Source organism: Heteronotia binoei, chromosome 20 (genome assembly GCF_032191835.1).
Source record: "Heteronotia binoei isolate CCM8104 ecotype False Entrance Well chromosome 20, APGP_CSIRO_Hbin_v1, whole genome shotgun sequence".
NCBI lineage: Eukaryota > Metazoa > Chordata > Lepidosauria > Squamata > Gekkonidae > Heteronotia > Heteronotia binoei.
Window position 1 is genome coordinate 11,964,731 of NC_083242.1, and position 20,289 is coordinate 11,985,019.

A 20,289-nucleotide genomic window follows, 5' to 3' on the forward strand; every position below is an offset into this window, starting at 1 on the left:
AATCTCATGGTCAGTGCTTTGAGCCTAAGACCCAGGGGAAAACAGGAAATGGTTGGGCATTGTAAACTTTTGTCCATAAGTTGCTTCATGTGCTGGTCATCCAATGGAGAAAACAGAGGCTTTGCTCTGTAGCTCTTGTGTGATTGAGCAAGCCTAGCAAAGCAAGCTGTGATGCAGAAGTAGGGTGGCCAGACCGTCCCGGTCTCCCGGGACTTTCCCGGTTCTGGCCACCAATTCCCGGCTCCCGGGCTGCCTATACCGGGACCATTACAAAGTCCCGGTATAGCCAGCGGGGAGCCGGAGGGCCGCGCGCGTGGGCCGGGAAGGCGGGGAGTGAGGCAGCCAGCGTCCCTGCGCGTGCGCACGGCGGTGTGCGCACGCGCAGGGACGCTGGCTGCCTCACTCCCCGCCTTCCCCGCCCGCGCGCGGGGTCCGGCAGCGGTGGTGGAGGCCGGAGAGGCCGCCGCTGGTCCCTGGAGGGCCTCCAGAGGCCCGCAGAGAGGCCGCCGCTGGTCCCTGGAGGGCCTCCAGAGGCCAGCGGAGGCCGCCGCTGGTCCCTGGAGGCCCTCCAGAGGCCCGCGGAGGCCACGGGAAGGCCGCCGCTGGTCCCTGGAGGCCCTCCAGAGGCCCGCGGAGAGGCCGCCGCTGGTCCCTGGAGGGCCTCCAGAGGCCAGCGGAGGCCGCGGAGAGGCCGCCGCTGGTCCCTGGAGGCCCTCCAGAGGCCCGCGGAGGCCGCGGAGAAGCCGGCGCTGGTCGTTGGAGGCCTCCAGAGGCCAGCGCCGGAAGCGGAGAGGCCGGCGCTGGTCCCTGGAGGCCTCCAGAGGCCAGCGCCGGAAGCGGAGAGGCCGCCGCTGGTCCCTGGAGGCCCTCCAGAGGCCCGCAGAGGCCGCGGAGAGGCCGCCGCTGGTCCCTGGAGGGCCTCCAGAGGCCCGCGGAGGCCGCGGAGAGGCCGCCGCTGGTCCCTGGAGGCCCTCCAGAGGCCCGCGGAGAGGCCACCGCTGGTCCCTGGAGGCCTCCAGAGGCCAGCGCCGGAAGCGGAGAGGCCGCCGCTGGTCCCTGGAGGCCCTCCAGAGGCCCGCGGAGAGGCCACCGCTGGTCCCTGGAGGCCTCCAGAGGCCAGCGCCGGAAGCGGAGAGGCCGCCGCTGGTCCCTGGAGGCCCTCCAGAGACCAGCGCCGGCCTCTCCGCCGCCTTCCCGGCCTCCGCAGCTGCCGCCAGCCCCACCAGCAGCCCGGAGGAGAGGCCGCCACCGCCCTGGATCAAGGTAAGCCGAAAGCGGGGGGGGGGGGCGGCTGGCGGGGGGGGGCGGCTGGCCTTCCTTCTTTCCTTCCCTCCCTCCTCCCCCCTCCCTCCTTCCTTTCTTCCTTCCCTCCCTCCCTCCTCTCTTCCTTTCTTCCTTCCTTCCCTCCCTTCCCTCCTCCCCTCCCTTCCTTCCTTCCCTCCCTCCTCCCTTCCTTCCCTCCCTCCCTTCCCTCCCTCCTCCCTTCCCTCCCTCCTCCCTTCCTTCCTTTCTTCCTTCCCTCCCTCCTCCCTTCCTTCCTTTCTTCCTTCCCTCCCTCCCTCCTCCCTTCCTGACTGAATGGGCCACTGGCCTGATCCAACAGGGCTTCTCTTATGTTCTTATGTGACACAGAGTGTTGGACTGGATGGGCCACTGGCCTGATCCAACAGGGCTTCTCTTATGTTCTTATGTGACACAGAGTGTTGGACTGGATGGGCCATTGGCCTGATCCAACAGGGCTTCTCTTATGTTCTTATGTGACACAGAGTGTTGGACTGGATGGGCCACTGGCCTGATCCAACAGGGCTTCTCTTATGTTCTTATGTGACGCAGAGTGTTGGACTGGATGGGCCACTGGCCTGATCCAACAGGGCTTCTCTTATGTTCTTATGTGACAATACTGACTTTGGTGGACCCAAGCACTGATTCAGTGTAAGGGAGCTTTGTGTTTGTGACTGGAGTAGACAATACTGACTTTGGTGGACCCAAGCACTGATTCAGTGTAAGGGAGCTTTGTGTTTGTGACTGGAGTGGACAATACTGACTTTGGTGGACCCAAGCACTGATTCAGTGTAAGGGAGCTTTGTGTTTGTGACTGGAGTAGACAATACTGACTTTGGTGGACCCAAGCACTGATTCAGTGTAAGGGAGCTTTGTGTTTGTGTCTTCTGGTGCAATTTTGTTCTCAGATCCTGTATTTACTTCATCAGTATATGGGATAAGGCACTTTCTCAACTGTGCTGCATAATGCAGCCTATTTATTTTGTCCTGTTTGCTCTGTTGGCTCTATCTGCGCCACCTTCATCACTTTCGGGGTGTGGATCCCCCAGTGGGGTGGTCTCGCGACTCCCTCCGCCGGCTGTTTCTGATAGCCCTGCGCCCCCTCTTTCATTTGATATGTGTCCCGTGCGGATGCCACCCTCCCGCCGGGAGATGCCGCAAAATGAGCCCCCTTGAGGCTTATGGCGGCAGGGCTCGGGGGAAGCGAGCTAGACTGCTGTTCTTTTGAGGGGTCATAGATTGTTTCGAGCCCGTCCCTGTGGCATCGGTCCCATCGTTGTGGGGCCCAGGGGGCCGGCGCAGCGGCACGCTGAAGCAGCCTGTCGGTCACTTCCGGGTTCCTGTCCTGCATCTCGACCTGTGTTATTAGTGACAGGCTGCTTCGGCGTGCCGCTGCGCCGGCCCCCTGGGTCCCACAACGATGGGACCGATGCCACAGGGACGGGCTCGAAACACTCTATAACCCCTCAAAAGAACAGCAGTCTAGCTCGCTTCCCCCGAGCCCTGCCGCCATAAGCCTCAAGGGGGCTCATTTTGCGGCATCTCATGGAGGGAGGGTGGCACCCGCACGGGACACATATCAAATGAAAGAGGGGGTGCAGGGCTATCAGAAACAGCCGGCGGAGGGAGTCGGGAGACCACCCCACTGGGGGATCCACACCCCGAAAGTGATGAAGGTGGCGCAGATAGAGCCAACAGAGCAAACAGGACAAAATAAATAGGCTGCATTATGCAGCACAGTTGAGAAAGTGCCTTATCCCATATACTGATGAAGTATATACAGGATTTCAGAACAAAATTGTTTCCGGCGGTGATATTTGGGGGATTTTTGGGGACGTCACAGGAAGTGCTGTGAAGTCACTTCCTGTTTCCGGCAGTGGCATTTGGGGGAAATGATGTCATTTTGGGGAAGTGATGTCACAGGAAGTGATGTCACTTCCCGTTTCCGGCAGGTGACGCGGGGAAATGATGTCACAGGAAGTGGTGTCACTTCCTGTTTCCGGCGGCGCACGCGCTTTGCGCGCCCGCGCCCCTACCTTCCCCCCCCCCAAGGTGTCCCTGGCTGGCCTTCAGACATTATGGTCACCCTATGCAGAAGGAAACAAGAAGATATTGAACTTGGACTTATATCCCACCTTATACTCTGAATCTCAGAGTCTCAGAGCAGTCACAATCTCCTTTTACCTTCCCCTGTGAGGTAGGTGGGGCTGAGAGAGCTCTTACAGCAGTTGCCCTTTCAAGGACAACTCCTACGAGAGCTATGGCTGACCCAAGGCCATTCCAGCAGCTGCAAGTGGAGGAGTGGGGAATCAAACCCGGTTCTCCCAGATAAGAGTCTGCGCATTTAACCACTACACCATACTGGCTCTCAAGAGAGAGAGAAGGAAGCAGATGACAGTGAGTTGCTCGTGGGCCTGGTAGGAGCCCTCCGGGGGCCTGATCTGGCCCTCGAGCTGCATGTTTAACACCTCTGGTCTAGTAATTACATGTTGGGAAGAAAATCCAGTAAAGTAAGGAAAACTCAAATAAATATAAAAGCTGGTTGGATGTTATTTCATTCACGATGCGAAGAAGCAATATAACGAGGGAGAGGGAAATGAGGATTTACAACTCATATGGTTTTGTCAAAGGAAAACAAATAGCTCTTAGGAAAAGGACCCTCCCTCTGGTCACTCACCTGCCTGTTCAGCTTGACCGCCAGAATCGTGTTGGAATAGCTGTAGTTGCAAATCTCCGTCCCCTTCTTGAAGTGGCAGACTTTCAGCTTGCGGGGGGCCTTGAGGCTCACGATGGCCACCAGGCTACTGGAAAAGAGCCTCTCCACGATGCACACGTCTTCCGTGTCAGCTGCGAAGGTCAGAAGGGAAGGGAAACAAAGGGAAAACACCGCAATGTTACCACGAAGAGATTTCACACCGTGAAGCAGAAAGCTTAAAACCCTCAGGGCTCTTTGGCTTGGAGAAATGATGATGGTGGGGTGACATGATAAAGCAGGGGTCTCAAACATTTGTTATGAGGGCCGGATCTGACATAAATGAGATCCTGCCGGGCTGGGCTATGTGTGTCATAAAATGTAATGCCAGGTAATGGAGATGTAAACTTTATAAAGGACACAGACAAACACAATTAAATATATTTTTTAAAACCCTTAAAATAAAACATGCTTAAAAGTTACAATTCTGTTTATTTATAACTGACACTTCTTGCTCTGAAGTACTGCATCAAAATCTAGAGACAATGTCTGTGCTGTAGCAATCTTGAGAATGCTGTTCAGGTGTTGTTCGGGTGTTTTTGTAAGTTGCAAGCCTACTTTTGATTTATTGACATTCGTCACATAAGTCTCACGGTCAATGCTCTGAGCCTAAGGCCCAGGGGAAGACATGAAACGGCTGGGCATGGTGAGCGTTTGTCCATAAGATGCTTCATGTGCTGGTCAGCCAATGGAGAAAATAGAGCTTTGCTTTGTAGCTCCTGTGTGATTGAGCAAGCCTGGCAAAGTGAGCTGTGATGCAGAAGGAAGCAAGAGAGAGAGAAGGAAGCAGATGACAGTGAGTTGCTCGAGGTCCTGATAAAATCCCACCAGGGGCCCGATCCAGCCCTCAGGCCGCACGTTTAACACCCATTAGACTTTGGGTTTTTTGCTGTCAAGTCCCAGCCAGCCTACGTGAGGCAGCCCTGGACTCCCTTGGTGATCACCCATCCAAGAACTAACCTGCTTAGCTTCCGAGGTCTGATGAGACCAGTTAGCCCGGGCCATCCAGGTCTGGGCAACAGTAGACTAGTTTCCTCTTATCCTCCCTGGCAACCTGCAGCATGTTGGTGATGCGCTGCCGCTTCACCAAGGGGCATGCAACAGGGCCATCCGCTGCTTCCCACCTGACCAGTGCACCAGAATCCACAGTGTAATCAGGAATTCCTTAGCAGCTGAGCTGATGCGCAAAGGTGGAAAAATCTGAACACAGTTTGTTTGCAGGAGGGTCAAACAGCCAATGCCTGCTGATCGCCTGGCAACCAAATGGAGACTTACTCCAGGGCCGGATTAACAAATAGGCCGAGTAGGCACTGGCCTATGGGCCCCCATGTCTTTAGGGGCCCTGGGCTGGCTTCCCCACCCAGTTTCCCCTCTGCTTGCAGCCCTCACGGCCTGCATGCATTAGGAGATCATTTGCAAGGGGGCCCCTGAGATTTCAACTACCAAGGGGCGTCTACAAGTTTAATCCGGCACTGGTGAGCACACGGAGGATAGTCAGCCTCTTAAGACCTCAGTCGGAAACATGGACTTCCGGGGTTGGAAAATGACGAGCTGAATTGCTTCTCAGAAGGGGAGTAGGCTGGGGCTTCTGTTCGGGGTAGTGGAGGGCAGTTTAATGCCTACTGCCTACTTTTCTCAGTCAGAGATCAGTCCAAGATATGAACAGGAAACTCTGAGGAGATTTACCTTGGCTAAAAGGGAGTCCCGGGGGGGGGGGGCTCCTTTGAGGGGTCTCCGGACACGAGTTGCATATTCATCATCTGCAGAAGTTTCCAGAGTCATTTATTTGACATAAGCTCGACAGGATCCTAACCTTCTTTGAGACTGCTAAACATCTAAAGCTATACAAGACTGGTGTTGGATCTGGATAACTTCAGAAAAAGGTACTGATGACTATCTTCATTCCGGGACTATTTAAAGTTAAACAAAATAAAATCAGAAGGTGGGAAATAGAGATTCAGAAAGCTTGGAAGAAGAAGGGGAGAAGGGGCGAAATTTGAACTTTGTAAATTCAAAGGACAGTGCTAAAAAGTGGAAAGGAATTTATTGTTTTGTCTACTTGCGGTTTTGGTGAAAAAGCCCCATCGTCTCAGATTTGCAGCTCTCACAGTCAACACAGGAAATACGTCAAACATCATGAGATCTTTTTACCAGTGAAAACGGGATTTGGTGGCAAGAAAAGAAGGAAGTGTCGGATGGAAAAGGAAAATCATTGAAGAAGCTAGCCTACTCTAGGACTATAATATCATAGAAAAACATCGGCGGCCATTGCTAGGTGGTCAAAATTTAAACAAAGATTTTAAAGTGTTCGGGACATTAAAAATTGGTGAAGCTGACAGAGGTGACAATTATAAGGTAAATACTATTGGACATTATCGCTGATAATTATTTTAGAAGCCTTTTGAAGGAAATTTTTTTTAAAGGGAAGCAGAAAGTCGCGACCGCCATTTTGAAAGAAATAAAAACTTCAAAAATTAATATCTGAGCCCAGGAGGCTCTGGGGATGGTAAAATTAGGCTTATTGAAAAGGGCAAGCCTTACTCTATCAAACCTGATAGTTTAAATTTATTTTGGAGAGGTCAAAATTTTTGGTGTTTTTTTTAAAATGTCAGAGCATAAGTTAACCCGTGCAAGGACTGCCTCAATGGAGAAAATGCAAGAGCAATTAGAAGCAATGGAAGCCAGGATGATGAAAGGGGTGAGAGACATGCCTCTAAAAAAGAAATTAGAAAAGACACTGAAGAACTAAGGAAAGATCTCAGAAATGAGACTGTGGTAACATCGAAGAAAGTGCAAGAGGTGGAAGAGAGAGTGAAGTTACATGATTCCACCTTGTTAAAAATGCAAGAAAAGGTGGCAATTCATGACTGCAAATTGATGGAAACTCAGATACGTCTGAGAGGAGTACCTGACGATGAAGAGACTGGTTTGAAAGGATATATAATAAGAATAATTGCAGAATTTTTGGAGGAAGATCCTGAAGGAACTAGAAGCATGTATGACTATATGTATAGAGTGAACTCACTATATGCCAAGAAAAATAGTCTACCAAGAGATGTGGTTATAAGATATATGACAAAAGAAATGGTGGGGAAAATCTTGAATAAAAATTTTGAAAAGACATTGATAGTGGGAGGCAGCAGAGTAAGAATCATGAAAGAATTGCCAAGACAAGTGATAAATGACAGAAAAGCATATAAAAAATTGACAGAAAAACTACGTGACAATGAAATGAGGTATAGATGGATAATACCTGAAGGTCTGAGCTTTGAGCTGCAAGGAAAAAGGATTACAATTACAAGCACACAGGAACTGCGTAGGTTTTATGAAGAACATAGAGAATTTGCACCATGATGGATTATAAATTATTATCTTGGAATGTAAATGGACTAAATTCACCACAAAAAAGAAAGGCAACGTTTCATTGGATTAAAAAGCAAAATTGTAATATAGTTTGTTTACAAGAAGTGCATATCAAACAAAAGGATTACAAATTTTTATGGAATAAACAACTGGGACTAGAATTTTATTCACTGGCTGAACAGAAGAAAAGGGGAGTGATTTTCTATATTAAACAAGAATTGGAGCCGAAATTAGTGTTTAAAGATAAAGATGGAAGATTTGTAGCGGTAGAAATAATATTAAACGCAAAAAACCCGTTGTTATTGGGACTGTATGCACCAAATGGTGGAAAGGATGCTTTTTAAAAAGACATTATACAACAATTTGATGAACTTTACTTATGACCAAGTTTTGATAATGGGGGACTTTAATGGAACAATTAAGAACACACTGGATAGGTCTGGGGGTAAAAAAAATAGTAAGGAAGGAAAATTGCCAAAGTTTTTTTTTGAATTGGTCAAACAAGAAAATTTGGAGGATATATGGAGGAAATTTAATCCTGAAGTGCGGGACTATACCTTTTTTTCAGCAAGACATAAAACTTTTTCCAGAATTGACATGTTGTGGGGCACTAAAGACTTAGGCCTTATTAGGGTTGCCAAGTCCAATTCAAGAAATATCTGGGGACTTTGGGGGTGGAGCCAGGAGACATTGGGGTGGAGCCAAGATCAAGGCTGTGACAAGCATCATTGAACTCCAAAGGGAGTTCTGGCCATCACATTTAAAGGGACAGCACACCTTTTCAATTCCTTCCTTCCACAGGAAATAATGAAGGATAGGGGTACCTTCTTTTGGGGCACATAGAATTGGACCCCCTGGTCTAATCTTTTTGAAACTTGGGGGGGTATTTTGGGGAGAGGCACTAGATGCTATACTGAAAATTTGGTGCCTCTACCCCAAAATAGAGCCCCCCCCAGAGCCCCAGATACTCACGGATCAATTCTCCATGATTTTCTATGGGAATAAATCTCCATAGGGAATAACAGAGTTCCCAGCAGACATTTCCCTCCCTAATAACCTAATAATGTGGATTACAAAATTGTCTAAGAAGTTGAGAAGATGGAGATTGAATGAGGATTTACTACAGAATAAAGAAATAGTGACATCTCTAGAAAATGAAACTAAAGCTTTCTCCCAAATAAACGATAAAGAGGATATAGAATTTCAGACTGTCTGGGATGCTTATAAAGCAGTGAGAGGAATATTGATTACATTGAATAACAAAGATAAGAGGGCAAAGGAAAAACATGTTGGACATTCAAAATGAAATAAAGAAAAAAGAAGGGGGACTGAGAAAAAGGCCAGGGAAGAAGAAAATTATAAGGGAGATTACAATATTACAAACGCAAATGAGACATTTGTTAAATAAAGAACTGGAATGGAATCTGAAAAGTTTGCAGCAGAAATATTTCGAGGGAGCAAACAAACCCGGAAAATATTTGGCCTGGCAACTGAAGAAAAAGAGAGAAAGTAAAATTATTAATAAAATTGTGGTGGATGGAAGAGAGGTGGTAGATCAAAAAAGGAATAAAAAGAGAATTCTTTAAGTATTATGCCAAGTTATTTAAAGGTGTTAAAGTAAGGAAAGAAAAGATGGATGAGTACTTACAAAAGATAAAAATAGCACCCTTAGCAGAAAATATGCGAAAAGTTTTGAACGATCCAATTGAAAAAATAGAAATTGAAGCAGCAATTAATGCAATGGAAAATGGAAAAGCACCTGGGCCAGATGGATATACAGCTAAATTTTTTAAACCCTCAAAGAGGAGTTAATCCTGAAACTTCAGAAATTGATGAATATGATAAGAACAAAGGGGAAAATACCAAATACGTGGAAGGAAGCTATGATTTCGTTGATTCCAAAGGAAGACAGAGATGTTACGAACGTAAAAAATTATAGACCAATTTCATTATTAAATAATGACTATAAAATATATATAAGAATCTTGGCAGAACGGTTTAAACAATATTTCATAAATTTTTTAAAGGAAGATCAAGCGGGGTTTCTTCCCAAAAGGCAAATATGAGACAATATCAGAACTGTTATAAATATTGTAGAATATTATGAAAGATATCCAGAAAAGGAAGTAGCATTATTCTTTGTGGATGCAGAGAAAGCATTTGATAATTTAAATTGGGATTTTATGTTTGCAGTAATGGAGAAAATGGAGCTGGGAGAAAGCTTTATAAGAATGATAAAAGCAATATATACTGAACAACATGCAAGGTTATGTATAAATGCTGATCTTACAGAAGACATGATAATTAGTAAAGGTACAAGACAAGGTTGTCCACTTTCTCCACTGTTGTTTATAATGACTCTTGAAATATTACTGATGCAAATTCAAGAAGATAAAGAAATAGAAGGATTAAAAGTAAAAGGATTTACTTACAAATACAGAGCATTTGCAGATGATATAATGTTTATAAATGAAAACCCCATACAAGTCACACCTTTGTTGTTAGCCAAAATACAAGAATATGGGGAGTTGGCGGGACTTTGTATTAATAAAGAAAAATCAAAACTTCTATGTAAAAATATGCAAATAAATAAGCAACAAGAATTGCAGAGACTAACGGGCTGTGAAGTTACCTCCAAGGTAAAATATTTGGGTGTGGAGGTAACAATGAAGAATATTGATTTGTTCAAAAATAATTCTGAGAAGCTATGGCGTAAAATGGATGAAAATATGTTAAAGGGGAATAAACTTAATTTGTCACTGTTGGGTAGAATAGCCGCAATTAAAATGAATATTCTACCAAGAATAATGTATTTGTTTCAAACTATTCCGATTGTGAAAGACAGTAAACAATTTAATAGATGGCAAAGAAAAATTTCAGAGTTTGTGTGGGCGGGGAAGAAACCAAGAATTAAAATGAAAATTTTAACAGATGCAAAAGAGAGAGGCGGATTTCAGTTACCAGACATAAAATTATATCATGAAGCAGTTTGCTTAGTATGGATAAAAGAATGGATAATGTTGTTAAACAAAAAACTCTTAGCGTTGGAAGGTCATGGAAATAAATTTGGCTGGCACACTTATATGTATTATGGGGGGAAAAAAGATAGACGGCTTTTTCTCTCACCATTATATAAGAAACAGCTTGCCAAATACATGGATGAAATATAAGAAATATGGAGATGAGAGAAAACTGTTATGGATAGTGCCAGCCGAAGTGATAAAAATAACAGCTGAGACGGGTGAAGAAAAGTGGTTGTCACATAATCAATTATTAAAACCACGAAGTGGTAAAATAGAATTGAAAACTGCTGAAGAGTTGAATAATAAATTTGACTGGTTTCAAGTGCAACAAATAAAGAGCTTGGTGATATTAAAACTGAAGGAATAAGAAAAGAGCAAACAGAAATGGAAAAAGTTCTGCTTGGAGATAACGAAAAATTAATTTCAAAATTATATAAATTACTTTTAAAATGGTCTACGGAAGATGAAGTAGTGAAATCTCAAATGATTAAGTGGGCAATTAATGTAAATAAAGAAATACAGATGGACACATGGGAATATTTGTGGGAGAACTCTATGAAACTCTCAACATGTCAGAGTATTAAAGAAAATAGTTTTAAGATGATGTACAGATGGTATATGACTCCTAAAAAGTTGGCAAAGATGAACAATAAGATGCCAGATAGATGTTGGAAATGTAAAAAACATGAAGGTTCTTTCTACCATATGTGGTGGACTTGTGAAAGAGCGAAAAAGTATTGGCAGATGATTCAACAAGAGATTTCTAAGATCTTGGGATACGAATTTAACAAAGTTGCAGAGATTTTTCTGTTGGGATTACAAATGGAAAAATTTCCAAAAGAAGATAGAACTTTAATCTGGTACTTGCTCTCAGCTGCTAGGACATTGTATGTGCAGTTGTGGGAGCAAGAAAAAATACCAGAGAAATGGGATTGGATTGTAAAAGTTATGACATGGAGTGAAATGGACAAGTTAACAAGAACCTTAAGAGACTATGATTTAGAAGTATTTAAGATGGAGTGGAAAAAGTTCAGAAGATACATAGAAAAAGAGTGGGAAATAAAAGGACATTGGACAATTTTTGATAATTATTAAGTCTTAGAAAAAAGAATATTAATTTTTGTTTTTATTAGTTAAGGGTACCTTTAAACATTAGTACTTTAAGTAAATAACACCGGCGGGGGTCAAGTAATGGGGGGAGGTGTGGGTAGAAAGTAATATATGGGATAGATAAAAAAAGTTATTAATGATGCAAGAAATATAATTTGTTACCATACGTTACCAAATAAAATTGTTTTAACGAGAAGACCTCAGTCGGAAACATGACTCATCTATGTAGGACGGGGTGGCCAAACGTGGTTAACGTAAGAGAGACACAGAACAAATGTCAGACGTTTGAGAGCCGCAAGACATGAACGTCAGATGTTTGAGGGAGAGAGGGGTGGAAAGAAAGCAACTTTAACTTTAAGTGCATTTCCCAAGCTGCTGGCTGCCTCGGCTTGGAGAAGTGATTTAAAGCAGGGGTCCCCAACCCCTGGCCCGTGGACCAGTACCAGTCCGTGGCCTTTTAGCAACCGAGCTGTGAGTTGTATAAGTATTTCATTATATATTACAATATAGTAATAAGAAGAAGACGACGACATTGGATTTATATCCTGCCCTCCATTCTGAATCTCAGAGCAGGTTACGATCTTCTTTACCTTCCTCCCCAACAACAGGCACCCTGTGAGGTAGGTGGGGCTGAGAGAGCTCTCCCTAGAAGCTGCCCTTTCAAGGACAACTCTTTTTTAATAGCCAGTATAAGATTTTTTATTTAACACCATACACAACAGAAGGTTGACCAACACACACACAAAAGAAACAAATACAAATAACAACTACAAATAACATACCACAAACTAACAATTGACAATTAAACTGCAGGGCATAAGGATCTATCTAATTCAATTACATTTCCTTTTCCCTGTTAAACTCCAACTTTTTACTTTCTTGTCACCACCTTCGTTTAATGCCGACCCCTTTCTTCATATATCCTACTATCTAATCAACTTACATACTACATCCTCTTCTCTGTACATTCCATAGATTCCATAACTTCTACACGCATTCCACACATTCTATACGTCCATTTATCCTTCCCAATCACCCAGCGCCTTGGGAAGGCTGAAGCTAGCCATTCATACAAAATTTGCCATGTTTTCCCACATTCTTGAATATTCCCCTTTCATTTTAAACTGAAAGACAGTCAAGGACAACTCCTGCAAGAGCAATGGCTGACCCAAGGCCATTCCAGCAGGTGCAAGTGGAGGAATGGGGAATCAAACCCAGTTCCCCCGCCCCGATAAGAGTCTACGCACTTCACCACCACACCAAAATAAAGTGCACAATTGTATCATCCCGAAGCCAAGACTCTCTTCCCCCCACTCCCAGCTCCATGGAAAAATGGGCTTCCACAAAACCAGTCCCTGGTGCCAAAAAGATTGGGGACCACTGATTTAAAGAGACAAAAGCCTCCTCCACGCTGGCCGATGGGGGCTTCGAGAGCCACGCAACGTGTGTGAAAGAGCCACACATGGCTCCCAAGCCGCAGTTTGGCCACCCCAAGTGTCAGACCACACCGCAGCTACATGGAAGGGACGGACATGGCAGCCAGAGCTGGAGGAGGCGCTCCATGAAGGCTCTGTGCTTCGCTCTTTGCTGCAGATCAACAGATCGGCGTTTTGCAGGACGGCTGGCTGTAAACAGAAGTCAAGTGATACTTTTAGGACCAGCCAATTTTTATTCGGAACGTAAGCTTTCGTGTGCTCTCTAAGCACACTTCATCAGACGAGGGGATCGGGTATTGTGAGCTGAAATACAAGCGGTTCAACCGCTTGTATTTCAGCTCACAATACCCAATCCCCTCGTCTGATGAAGTGTGCTTAGAGAGCACACGAAAGCTTACGTTCCGAATAAAAATTGGTTGGTCTTAAAGGTGCCACTTGACTCCTGCTTTGCTTTACTGCTTCAGACCAACCCGGCTGCCCTCCTGGATCTGGCGGTAAACAGACTTTGCGATGTGACAGCTGAAGGATCAAAGCTGCTAAGAGCGTGAAGACATCTGAGCCAGAGGGTGCTGGCCTTATGCTTGCCAGAAACTTTACAGCTGGAAAGTTGGGGGGGGGGGGGGAAGCTGCTAAGAGCTTGTGCCATTAGACAGACAGTGGGCAGAGAGCCAGCCTTCCAGAGCCAGAACTGTTAGGAGAAATCTAATGTACTGAGCAGTGCAACAGCTGCCGCTTGCCAAACAGGAGTGGTGCCAGGAAGTGAAAGCCTTTTATTTATTTCGCCTCAAGGGCCGGAAGGGACCACTGGGGTCATCTAGACCAACCGACCGCCAGAAGAACAGCTGCAGCCGCAATATCCCCAATAAGCAAGTATCCAATCGAAACTTTAAAACCTCCGTCGAGGAAGAATCCACTGGCTCAGGAGGGAGACTGTTCTGGCATCAAACACACCTCACCGGCAGGGAGTTCTTTTAATTTAGTCGAAACCTCCTTTGCTGTGGTTTATATCTACTGGTCTGAATCCTGACATCCAACGCAATCAAAAACATACCTGCCCCATCATCCACACGGTGTCCCTTTAGGGACTAGAAGGGGATAATCCTACCAGCTGGCAAATGTCTCTTGAGAGCTAGTCTGGTATAGTGATTAAGTGTGCTGACTCTTATCTGGGAGAACCGGGTTTGATTCCCCACTCCTCCACTTGCAGCTGCTGGAACGGCCTTAGGTCAGCCAAAGCTCTTGCAAGAGTTGTCCTTGAAAGGGCAGTTTGTGGGAGAGCTCTCTCAGCCCCAACTACCTCACAGGGTGCCTGTTGTGGGGGGGGGGGAGATAAAGGAGATTGTGACCAGTGTTCCCTCTAAGCCGAGTTAGCATGAGCTCACTCACAGTGTTTTAGCCACCAGCTCACACATGTTTGCCATAGCTCAGGAAAAATGGCCCCAGAACAAACTAATTTATACAGTCGCTCACAACTTTCATGCAAGTAGCTCACGGAGTAGAATTTTTGCTCACAAGACTCCACAGCTTAGAGGGAGTGTTGACTGTGACCGCTCTGAGATTCAGAGCATAGGGTGGGATATAAATCCATCATCATCATCTTCTTCAACAGAGCCTTCAACCTCTCTCACAGGACATGGTCTCCAGACCCCTATATGGCCGAGGACCTGCCTACCTCAGGGACCGCCTCTCTCCATATGTTCCCCAGAGGGCACTGCGCTCCAGTTCACAAAATCTCTTGGAAATCCCTGGGCCTAAGGAGGCCAAACTTAAAACGACCAGGGAGCTGGCCTTCTCCATAAAAGCCCCCCAACGGTGGAATCAGCTGCCGGAGGAGGTGCGGGCCCTGCGGGACCTCAATCAGTTCCGCAGGGCCTGCAAAACTGCCCTCTCCCAAGAAGCCTTTAAGATGTAACCAGAATAAATATTACACTGCCAGATAAATAGAGACTGTAGCACCACTGTATTGTTTTAACTTTTTAAATTAATTTATATTTGTACTTATATTGTTATTGATTTTATCTGTCATTGTGATATCATGATTTCGTATCATGCTCCATAAGCCGCCCTGAGCCTGCCTCGGCGGGGAGGGCGGGGTATAAATAAAAAATTTACTCACTTACTTACCAAATATGTTGCCCTGTGCTGGGCTCCTTCCAGCCCACTGAGATCCTTCCCTCCATTTACGGCTCCTCTATTGGCATCATAGGTTACATCCTCCCCACCCCTTCCACTCAGGATGGTGGACATAGCTCTCCTCTCCCCTCAATTTTGTCCTCCCAACAACCCTATCAAATAGATGAATCTGAGAGCGAGTGACTGCCTCAGGGATTCCACTCATGGCTGAGCAGAAATTTGAACACAGGCCTCCCTTGCTGTTATTTAAACATGAGAAGAGCCCTGCTGGATCAGGTCATTGGTCCACCTAGTCCAGCACCACATCTCACACGGTAGCCAGCCAGTTCCTCTGGAGGGCCCACAACAGGGCAAAGAGGATGAGGCCTTCATAAGAACATCAGAAGAGCCCTGCTGGATCAGACCAATAATCCATACAGACCAGCATCCTGCTTCACACAGTGGCCAACCAGTTCCTCCAGATGGCCAACCACAGGGCACAGAGGCTGAGGTCTCCATGCGAAGAAGATATTCAATTTATATCCCGCCCTCCACTCTGAAGAGTTTCAGAGCGGCTCACAATCTCCTTTCCCTTCCTCCCCCACAACAGACACCCTGTGAGGTAGATGAAGATATTGGATTTATATCCCACCCTCCACTCTGAAGAGTCTCAGAGCGGCTCACAATCTCCTTTCCCTTCCTCCCCCACAACAGACACCCTGTGAGGTAGATGAAGATATTGGATTTATATCCTGCCCTCCACTCTGAAGAGTCTCAGAGCAGCTCACAATCTCCTTTCCCTTCCCCCCCCCCAACAACAGACACCCTGTGAGGTAGATGAAGATATTGGATTTATATCCCACCCTCCACTCTGAAGAGTCTCAGAGCGGCTCACAATCTCCTTTCCCTTCCTTCCCCACAACAGACACCCTGTGAGGTAGATGAAGATATTGGATTTATATCCCACCCTCCACTCTGAAGAGTCTCAGAGCGGCTCACAATCTTCTTTCCCTTCCTCCCCCACAACAGACACCCTGTGAGGTAGATGAAGATATTGGATTTATATCCCACCCTCCACTCTGAAGAGTCTCAGAGCGGCTCACAATCTTCTTTCCCTTCCTCCCCCACAACAGACACCCTGTGAGGTAGATGAAGATATTGGATTTATATCCCGCCCTCCACTCCGAAGAGTCTCAGAGCGGCTCACAATCTCCTTTCCCTTCCTCCCCCACAACAGACACCCTGTGAGGTGGGTGGGGCTGGAGAGGGCTCTCACAGCAGCTGCCCTTTCAAGGACCACTCCTGCCAGAGCTATGGCTGACCCAAGGCCATGCTAGCAGGTGCAAGTGGAGAAGTAGGGAATCAAACCTGGTTCTTCCAGATAAGAGTCCACACACTTAACCACTACACCGAACTGGCTCTCCAGCAGAGGAGCCCTGCTGGATCAGGCCACTGGTCCATCTAGTCCAGCATCCTGTCTCACACAGTGGCCAACCAGTTCCTCTGGAGGGCCAACAACATGGCAAAGAGGATGAGGCCTTCATAAGACCATTAGAAGAGCCCTGCTGGATCAGACCAATAATCCATACAAACCAGCATCCTGCTTCACACAATGGCCAACCAGTTCCTCCAGATGGCCAACCACAGGGCACAGAGGCCGAGTCTCCATGAGAACAGAAGAGGAGCCCTGCTGGATCAGACCAATGGTCCATCTAATCCAGCATCTTGGCTCACACAGCAGCCAACCAGTTCCTCTGGACAGCCAACCATAGGCACATGGGCCGAGACCTTCATAAGAACATCAGAAGAGCCCTGCTTGGTCAGACCAGTGATCCATCTAGTTCAGCATCCTGTCTCACACAGTGGCCAATCACTTCCTCCAGATGGCCAACAACAGGGTCTAGAGGCTGAGGCCTTCCCCTGATGTTGCCTCCTGGCTTTGGGATTCAGAGGCTTGCTAAACCACAAGGGCTGTATAGTAAATAGGGTTCTTGTTGGTCAGTGGACCAGCACACATTTTGATGGAAACTCTGGTACAAAATCTCAAACTGCCCACTGTTATTTGCATACGTTTGAGAAAGCAGAGGGTCTCTTCTTGCACTAAACATGACAATGGCACGAGGAGGACAATCACTTCCTGATTTCTGGAGAGAGGAAACATTAGCTGCTTAACCTCATTGGTGCTATGTGTAAGTGATGGTATCAGGTGGTTTGGTTACACAGGGCCATTTGACATTGCAGACGTCATACACAGAAACGCTGGTGCCGACAACTCCGGGGCTCCTGCAGCAACTCTATTTTCCCACTGAGGGGTGACACGTCGACTGAGGGGTGACACGATAGAGGTTTACAAGATTATGCATGGGATAGAGTAGGTAGGAAAAGAAGGACTTTTCTCCCTTTCTCACAATACAAGAACTCGTGGGCATTCGATGAAATTGCTGAGCAGTCAGGTTAGAATGGATAAAAGGAAGTGCTTCTTCACCCAAAGGGAGATTAACACATGGAATTCACTGCCCCAGGAGGTGGTGGCAACTACAAGCATAGATGGCTTCAAGAGGGGACTGGATAAACATATGGAGCAGAGGTCCATCAGTGGCTATTAGCTACAAGGTATAGATGGAATCCTCTGTCTAGTGCATGTGATACTCTTTTATTCTTGGTTCTTGAGGGGCAGCAGTAGGAGGGCTTCTAGTGTCCTGGCCCACTGGTGGACCTCCTCGTGGCACCAAGTTGGGGGGAGGGGGTTTGGCCACTGTGTAACACAGAGTGTTGGACTGGATGGACCACTCGCCTGATCCCACATGGCTTCTCTTACGTTCCCCGTATGGAGCTGGCAAGCATGAAGCTCTTCAGATTTCAGAGAGGCAATATTCATCCCACACACCTACTCCTCTCCCGGAGGGTGATGCAGCCTCTCGGTCATGTGACAGCACAAACCACGGGCTGTGACACTTCCACACATGCCGCAGTACCGTGCCACAGGCTTCGAGCTGAAAGCAGCTGGGGCTGAATCAGATGCCATGGCGGGGCGTAAAGTGACAAATTCCCCAGAGTGAGCGGAGGGGGAAAACATTCCCATGACACCAGAGAGGCAGGACCACAGCTTAGGAGAGTTGTGCCAGAACAGGGTTATCTGAAGCGACCCATTTGCTTTCTTACAGGTGAAGGAAAACTTCCAAGAGGGAAAGCAAACTGCCACCTGGGAAGACGTCATGTAGCCATTCTTTTCAGGGGAAAAAGGGAGTGCTAGGACCCAGGGAGAGGATGAATGGATACATGGTGGAGGTGTGGATGGCTCTTCTTAAGAACGATCCATATGATTTTTCCTAAAGGCTTTTTGTGGTGGTGGCGGTGGGGAAATGGGAGGAAAATACAGAAATGAACACTTACTGCATTCGTAGATCTGCTCCAGTTTATCCACAGAAGAAAGGGAGAAGAATTTGTAACCTGATTTGCTGCCCACAGCCAGGGACCTGCAAAAGGGGTACAAGAGGTTAAGTCAAACGTGGGAATCACACAAGTTCAGCATTGCCCACATAATGCAGCTATCTGCCCTCCTGCTCCCAAAGTAGATCCAACCCCACCATTTCTCCAGAGGTCATCCCACGTCTTGCAGTTTTCAGCGCTCAAATAAGCGGCTACTTGCGGAACTACAGCAGATGCAATTCTCGAGATATATATTTAGCCTCTTTTCCTGACCCCAGAAGAGCCACAGACCATGGCTCCAGAACAGACTGTCACAAACAGAAATGCAAAAATGGTTTGTCAGCTGTTGGGAAGGGGGCTGGAGCGCCCCAAAATAAATTGCATTTTATCCTTCTAGGTTTGTGATCTACATTCTGCACTGTTTACCGCCTTCAATGGTTTTCCATTTGTTCCATTTTCTCGTTCTGCAATCCATACCCTATTCCATTGTATGGACGCCTTAATGCTTTCTGATTGCAGTTCCAGAGAAAAGGCGGGCTATAAGTAATATAAGCAAAATGGGCTACCTGCATCGAGATCATCCGTAAAGGTTTGCTTGCACCTTTGGAGAAGATAATGCTTTGCTTGCACCCTGAACGCCTGGCTCCATAGAAAGAATTTCTACTGGAGTGGTTGGGAGAAGCTGGGTGAGCGTCTCTGCCAGGAAACTGAGAAAAGACCCTCAAGAACAAGGTTGTTGAACTCATTCGTTATGAGGGCCGGATGTGTCATATATGAGATCAGGCCGGGCCATGCGTATCACAAAATGTAATGCCAGGTAGCAGGGATGTAAACTTTATAAAGGATACAGACAAACACAATTAAATATATTTTTTAAAAAACCCTTAACAGACATGCTTAAAAGTTAGCATTCTTGCAATATTGTCTATTTATAACTGACACCTCTTGCTCTGAATCCCTGCATCAAAATCTGGAGACAACGTCAGTGATGTAGTAATCTTGAGAATGTCATTTGGGTGTTGGTCAGGTGTGTGTCTATAAGCTGCAAGTCTACTTTTGATTTACTGACATTCATTACAGAACTCTCACGGTCAATGCTCTGAGCCTAAAACTCGGGGGGGAAACATGAAATGGCTGGGCACTGCAAGCTTTTGTCCATAAGTTGCTTCATGGAGAAAATAGAGGCTTTGGTCTGTAGCTCCTGTGTGATTCAGCAAGCCTGACAAAGTACGCTGTGATGCAGAAGAAAGCGAGAGAGAGAAAGAGAGTGAGTGAGTGAGTGAGTGAGTGAGTGAGTGAGTAGGAAGCAGATGGCAGTGAGTTGCTTGTGTGCCTGATAGGAACTCTCTGGGGGCCTGATCTGGCCCTCAGGCTGCACGTTTGACACCCTTCCTCAAGACAGTCAGACACTGGACAGCCAAAACTGTTTGCATGTTAGCATGGGAGGAAAGTTAGGGAACAGGGCATTCCCCCCCTTAAAAACACACTCACACAGCTTTGTAGGAAGGCTGGAAGGCTTAACACAACATACTAAAAGGAGACAATTTTAAACTAGTTACTGTCTACAGATTTGCAAAACCACCTGCTATTCAGAAATCATTATCAGCTCCAACAGATGCTACATCAAGCGACTGGACCAGACCGCAATCCCTTGTGTCAACGACCCAGCAAACATGCCCGACTCTCTGCGAGGGAAGCAGATTAATAATAATCCCGTCGTTTGCCAGCCAGGGATCGTCAGGCAGAGGAAGCGCAGGATCGGTTTTTATTACCTGCTCAGCAA

At 46.7% G+C, this 20,289-nt stretch overlaps 1 protein-coding gene across 2 annotated transcripts in view; it reads right to left on the reverse strand.

Moving 5' to 3' along the window:
- The window catches only part of WIPI2 (WD repeat domain, phosphoinositide interacting 2), a 236,297-nt gene that overhangs the window by 196,844 nt on the left and 19,164 nt on the right, over nucleotides 1-20,289 (reverse strand). For both annotated transcript variants that reach the window (XM_060260764.1, XM_060260763.1), the window contains exons 2-3: nucleotides 18,471-18,553; nucleotides 3,959-4,128 (exon numbers count right to left, since the gene is read on the reverse strand). In XM_060260764.1, coding sequence (XP_060116747.1) covers nucleotides 3,959-4,128; nucleotides 18,471-18,553 — 253 coding nt within the window. The remainder of the gene's footprint in view (nucleotides 1-3,958; nucleotides 4,129-18,470; nucleotides 18,554-20,289) is intronic.